General features: G+C 39.4%; 1 protein-coding gene across 1 annotated transcript in view; it reads right to left on the minus strand.

Annotated features, from left to right (window-relative positions):
- Positions 1-5,745, minus strand: part of LOC115797080 (uncharacterized) — a 54,633-nt gene extending 48,888 nt beyond the window's left edge. The window contains exons 1-2 of the mRNA XM_030753557.1: positions 5,722-5,745; positions 5,068-5,615 (exon numbers count right to left, since the gene is read on the minus strand). Coding sequence (XP_030609417.1) covers positions 5,068-5,575 — 508 coding nt within the window. The 5' untranslated portion in view covers positions 5,576-5,615; positions 5,722-5,745. The remainder of the gene's footprint in view (positions 1-5,067; positions 5,616-5,721) is intronic.
- Positions 5,746-6,000: the final 255 nt, after the last annotated feature.

Here is a 6,000-nt window from a genome sequence, read left to right on the forward strand (position 1 = left end):
GCTCCCATTTTGTAGTTGGGAGGGATATTGAATCATTAATTTTTAATAATAACTTATATATTTTTGATAGTAATTTAGGGGTATAAAGATTTAGAAATTCTGTTACCAGTACAGGGGTTTCTAATTTTAAATTATTTAAATTAAACCTTGCCTGTATGATAGACCTCAACTGCTGGTATTCGAGAAATTTGCTATTGCTAATTTCATATTTGGAAATAAGTTCTTCAAATGAAATAAAGGTCCCATCGTGAATAACATGTTCTAAATTCTTTATTCCTTTCTCTTGCCATGTTGAGAAGTTCAGTACTGTTTTTTTCTGACATATATCTGGATTGTTCCAAATGGGTGTCAGTTCACATGGGATAAGTGAAGACTTTGTTATCTTTAAGAATTCCCACCAGGCTGTCAGAGAGGTGTTTATGTTAAGACTTTTAAAACCGCTATGATGTTTAATACTGACGCTAATGAAAGGTAAGTCAGAGATTTTCACTTTTCCACAGAGTGTTTGTTCTAAATCCAGCCATGGGCTGTCTAAAGGGCTTGATTTGATCCATCTTGAAATATACTGTAATCTATTGGCTAAGAAATAGTGATAAAAATTTGGGAGTTCTAGACCACCACTGCATTTTAGCTTTTGTAAAGTTTTTAAACTTATTCTTGAGGTTTTATTTTTCCACAAAAATTTTGAAATGTTTGAGTCTAGAGATTTAAACCAGGCAACAGAAGGTTTATTAGGGATCAGTGAAAACAAATAATTGATTTTAGGCAAAATCATCATTTTTACTGTGGCAACTCTCCCCATGATAGATATAGGTAGAGAGTTCCAACGTGTGAGATCATCCTCTACTGTTTTTAATAGAGGAATATGATTCAACCGTACCAGATCTGACAGCCTGGGGGAAAAATTAACACCTAAATATTTAATATTGCCAGATTGTAGTGAGGTGGTCGTGGTGTTCTGAAAATTACAATTTAGAGGTAAAACGTTTGATTTACTCCAATTGATGGAGTAGTCTGATATAGATGAGAACTTATCTATAAGTGTGATTGTTTTTAGAAGAGAAGTTTGTGAGTTCTCAAGGAAAAGTAATACATCATCAGCATAAAGGCTTATCTTATGGTCTGTGTTTTCTGTTTGAATTCCTTTAATATCTACATTTTGTCGGATTGTTGCTGCTAGTGGTTCAATGAAAATGACAAAGAGTGAAGGAGAAAGTGGGCAGTAGGGTTTAATCCCGGGATCCGGGATTCCCGGGAAATGCGATCAGAACCATTTCCCGTTTCCCGGGAAACGTTAGACGGGAAACCGGGAAAAAAGTCGCGCGCGTCGATTTGACTTTCAGAAAGAAAAGAAAGCTTCAGAAAGTTAAATTTAAGGAAATATTGAGAGAAGGGTTCGTTTAATGCGAAAAGCATTACTCTTCATTTCAGGCACGTTCAGCCTCCGTTTAAGGCTTCAGCCTTCATCTCAAGCGTTTTAATAGAGGTATTACACAGTTGTACTTTTTTCCTCTTTAATTTGTTGAAATCGTAGGCAATGTGTTTACCCTAAGGTATTTTGTATTATATAATTTTATATTATTATATATTGTTATATTGCATTATATAGCCTATAAAATATGCCTGCCCTGAACAATAAAGAAATATCTGTTTAACTTCGAGTGTTTCTTTTCCTCGTTTGCAGCCGCTTACTAACAATCATGAATTAGGATACGGGCCTAATGGGTGAAGAAATTATCATGAAATAGATTACTTTAACATATTTCGCTTTTAAAATGGAGTTGAGTAAAATGTATATTTTTTAGGCTATAAGGATTGGCCAGTTTTTCAAAAGACGATTCACAGCGAACCTACTTTAACCCTCAGACACGGTGTTATAAATTTGCTGTTGCCAGAATGGCAATGACCAAGTCGTAGTGCATTACTCAAGGCCCTGTGTTATGTCATATTATAGTGTAGTACCGTAGTTAACTTTTCAATGACTATTACAGCGTTCCACTGGTGGAGATATAGCGCAACAGATGTCGCCACGACAGCGTGGCTGAGCCATTATCAATGCTGTGGAGATGAACCGTATTGTTTTGCACCAGCAGTTGTAAAATATCTTGGTATAATTCCATGTACAATGGAGGAATATTCGAATTATATTTGTTAAGGGAGTGTTGAGGAACGATACAACACCGCATAGCTCGAGCACTCGAATGTCGAGATGTAGGTTTTATTGCGTTAATCAAGCCGACGTTGCCCCCTACTGGGCATAACAGGACATAGCTGGAAAGCTACCTCTACAATATCACAATAGGTTAAGGCCGACACAGGCTACAGAAGGCCTAATTAAAATAAAAAAATAAATAAACTTTTTCCCGGGATTCCCGGGAAATGGCTCGTCATTTCCCGGGATTTGATTCATGTCATTTTCGGGAAAAATATTAAACCCTAGTGGGCAGCCCTGTCTGGTGCCTCTCTGCAGACTGAAGCTTTGGGAAATAAGATCATTTGTTCTAACACGTGCATTTGGAGAGCTGTATAATGTTCTGATCCAGTTTTTGAAGGATGAACCAAATCCAAATTTGTGTAGAACTGCTAACAGAAATTTCCAATTTACCCTATCAAATGCCTTCTCTGCATCTAAAGAGACAACTGTGGTTTCTAATTTATTAATAGAACAGTAATCTATTATATTTATCAGTCTGCGTGTGCCGACCCTTGATAAAACCTGTTTGGTCTGGATGTATAATAGATGGAGTGATTTTTTCTAACCTTCTGGCAAGGACTTTGCAAATTATTTTAAGGTCTACATTAATCAGAGAGATTGGCCTGTAGCTGGATGGGAGTGTGGGGTCTTTGCCTGGTTTAAGAAGTAGACTAATGTTAGCAGAGTTCATGTTTGGAGAGACCGCATGATTGCTCTGAATCTGAGCCACCATTCTGAGAAAAGAGGGTCTTAGTACAGACCAAAATTCTTTATAAAACTCTGCTGGAAAACCATCTGGGCCTGGGGCTTTATTATTTGGGAGATGCTGTATTGCTTCGTAAAATTCAGATGATGAAAGAGGCGAATCAAGAGTCGCGGCCTGTTCATCATTTAGTTTAGGTAGATTAATGTTATTAAGATATTCTTCAATTTCAGCATCAGATGGATTAATCTGCGATGAGTATAAGGCTTCATAGAAGTCTCTAAAAGAGTTATTTATTTGTTGTGGGTCGTGGGTAATATTACCAGTTGAGTCTTTAATAGAATAAATGGCTGTTTTTTCTTTATTTAGTTTTAACTGGTTAGCCAAAAATTTTCCAGATTTATTTCCATGTTCGAAGTTTTCTAAACGCAACCTCTGCAACATGAATTGTGTCCTTTTATCAATTATTTCATTTAACTCCAGTTTTAGTTTCCTCATGTTGTTAATTATATGTTCTTGTGGTGAAGCAGCATAGGCAGTTTCTAAAGATTTAATTTTCTGTTCTAATTCTAACACAAGTGCTTTTTCTTTATTTTTCTTATGCGAGCAGTAAGATATTATTTTGCCCCTCATTACTGCTTTTCCTGCTTCCCAAAGAACACACGGTGATATTCCAGGTTGATCATTATTTTCTAAATATGCTGACCACTCCTTTTTGAAATAATTAATGAAATCTTGTTCTTTAAGTAATGATGTATTAAATCTCCAGTTCCTGGTTGGTGGTGTGACTCTTTTCTGTGTCAGAGACATAGACACCGGTGCATGATCACTGATAGTGATAGGGTGAATCTGAGTGTCTGTGATATCCATCATCATGGAGCTGCTAACTAAAAAGTAATCTAAGCGGGAGTGAGACTTGTGTACTGGTGAGAAGAAACTATAATCTTTCAGAGTGGGGTGATGTGAACGCCAAGCATCGCAAAGACCAAAATCCTTCATGTACTGTTTAAGAATGTCTGCAGACTGCCAGTTCCTCTGACTCACTGCTGTACTGAGCCTGTCAATATCTGCATTAAGTACCAGGTTGAAGTCTCCTCCTATTATAAGTGTGGTGTCAGAGTGGTCGGACAGCAAAGTGAAGAAGGTATGAAAGAAGGAGGGGTCATCAACATTTGGCCCATATATACTAGCAATGCATAAATCTATATTTTGAATAGTTAAATTGAGTATTATAAATCTACCTTCTGGGTCTGATGTAGTATTTCTAATGATGCAGTTTATCTTTTTGTTAATCAATATGGCTACACCTCTTTGTTTGGAGTTGTAGCAGGCTGAGTACATGTGAGGGAACTGTGGAGAGGAGAGTGTGTGCGCAGATGTTCTGGACACATGTGTCTCCTGTAGAAACACAACGTCAGCCTGTAAATCATTTAACCGATTAATAATTTTCACTCTCTTTTCCCTTGAACCAACTCCGCGTACATTCCATGAGACAAACTTGAGTGTGCTCATGTTTAGATTAACAGGTGAAGTGTTGTGTGTTTACTAAAGATGTGTGCGCGCGTCCTCGCATGTGTCCTCCATGACCTTGTGTGCGCATGTGTACGCGTCCTGCATGACTGTGTATCCTGTATGGCAGCGTGTGTGCTGTATGTCCGTGTGGCAAACATGTTGGGTGCAAAAAAAGAAGAAGAAAAAGGAGTGTAAAGTGAGAGAGAAATGAAACAGTGCAAACACCAAAGAGCCAAGCATAAAAAAAGAAAAAAAAACAACATGATAACAAAACAAAGAGCTGTGCATTAATTGTTATATAGAGACCTGTAGACCGGCCGCGGTTTAAGTTTATCTCTTATCTAATCAATTACATGCTTTAAATTAACATGAAGTTGCTCCTAATAAAGCCATGGGGTAACCTCCCGGTCCCTGTACAGCTGACCGTTAACATAAAGCTTATCTACAGCTACCGTAGCTCTGACGCCCTCAGTGATGTATTTCTTCCTTATTGGAAATAATACTCGCCTCCGATCGAGAATCTCTTTTGGAAATTGTTCATTAACACTGTAGTGTGTTCCACGCAGCTCTCTGCCCCGACTCCTGACCTGCTCTTTTTGCTTGTAATGTTCAAATTTAGCTACAATTGGCCGAGGCCGTTTGTTATCGGGCTTCTTACCTCCGAGCCGGTGAACACGATGGAAAGTTATATTTTTTACCGCTTCACTCAGGAGTTTCAGCTGATGCTGGAGGAATTCGCGAACCGAGGCTTCGGCATCCTCCTCTGCTTGCTCTGGGATCCCGGAGAAGACGAGGTTGTCCCGCATGCTCCGAGCCTGGATGTCCAGAATGGTCTCCCTCATTTTCTTGTTTTCCCCGGTCAGCTGTGTCATCCCATCGGTGAGTTGTTTCACGGTATCCCTCAGCGTTTGGTTCTCGACAGCAAGCGACGCCACCTGCTCTTGGCTAAACTCCAACGACACCCTCAGCTGTTGGAATTCCTTGTGTAGAACCTCCACCAAGGCAAGTCGGGCATCTAGGCTAGTTAGCTTCTTGTCGATGGAGTCCAGGACATCAGTGAAGCTTTTCTCTGGGGATAATGTGGATGTGCTTGTTGAGCACTCGGAACGAGTGCGTTTAGAAGTTGGTGTGGCCGTGGTAGCAGGATTTTTTTGTGGTTTGCCCATCACGAAGTTGACAAAGCACTCGTCGACGTAGCTCTCCAGGCTGTACAATGTTTCCTCGTCCAGTTTGTTATATTGAAAGAATTAATAGGCAGAGGTTAGTATTAGGAATAATTCTATTTTGGTATAAATATATTGGTTTGATTTACCTGAGTTGCACCGGTTTGTTTACTATACCGCCATATTACTTACGCACAGCTCTCGCGTGATCTCAGCAGTGACGCATCTCACAGGTACAGCACTCTGAGGGGAACACGATGTGCACCCTCAGAGTGCTGTTTCATTTTAAATTTATTCTTCTTTCTTTTAATTTGATGTATACAATCAGAGGTGTTGCTTGCCACTGGGCAAGGCAGGCAAATGCTTGGGGACCCAGGCCAGTGGGGAGCCCCGTGGGCTGACAACCCTTTTTTTTTTTTTTTTTTTAA

Source organism: Archocentrus centrarchus, chromosome 18, assembly GCF_007364275.1.
Source record: "Archocentrus centrarchus isolate MPI-CPG fArcCen1 chromosome 18, fArcCen1, whole genome shotgun sequence".
In the NCBI taxonomy this organism is placed as follows: Eukaryota; Metazoa; Chordata; class Actinopteri; order Cichliformes; family Cichlidae; genus Archocentrus; species Archocentrus centrarchus.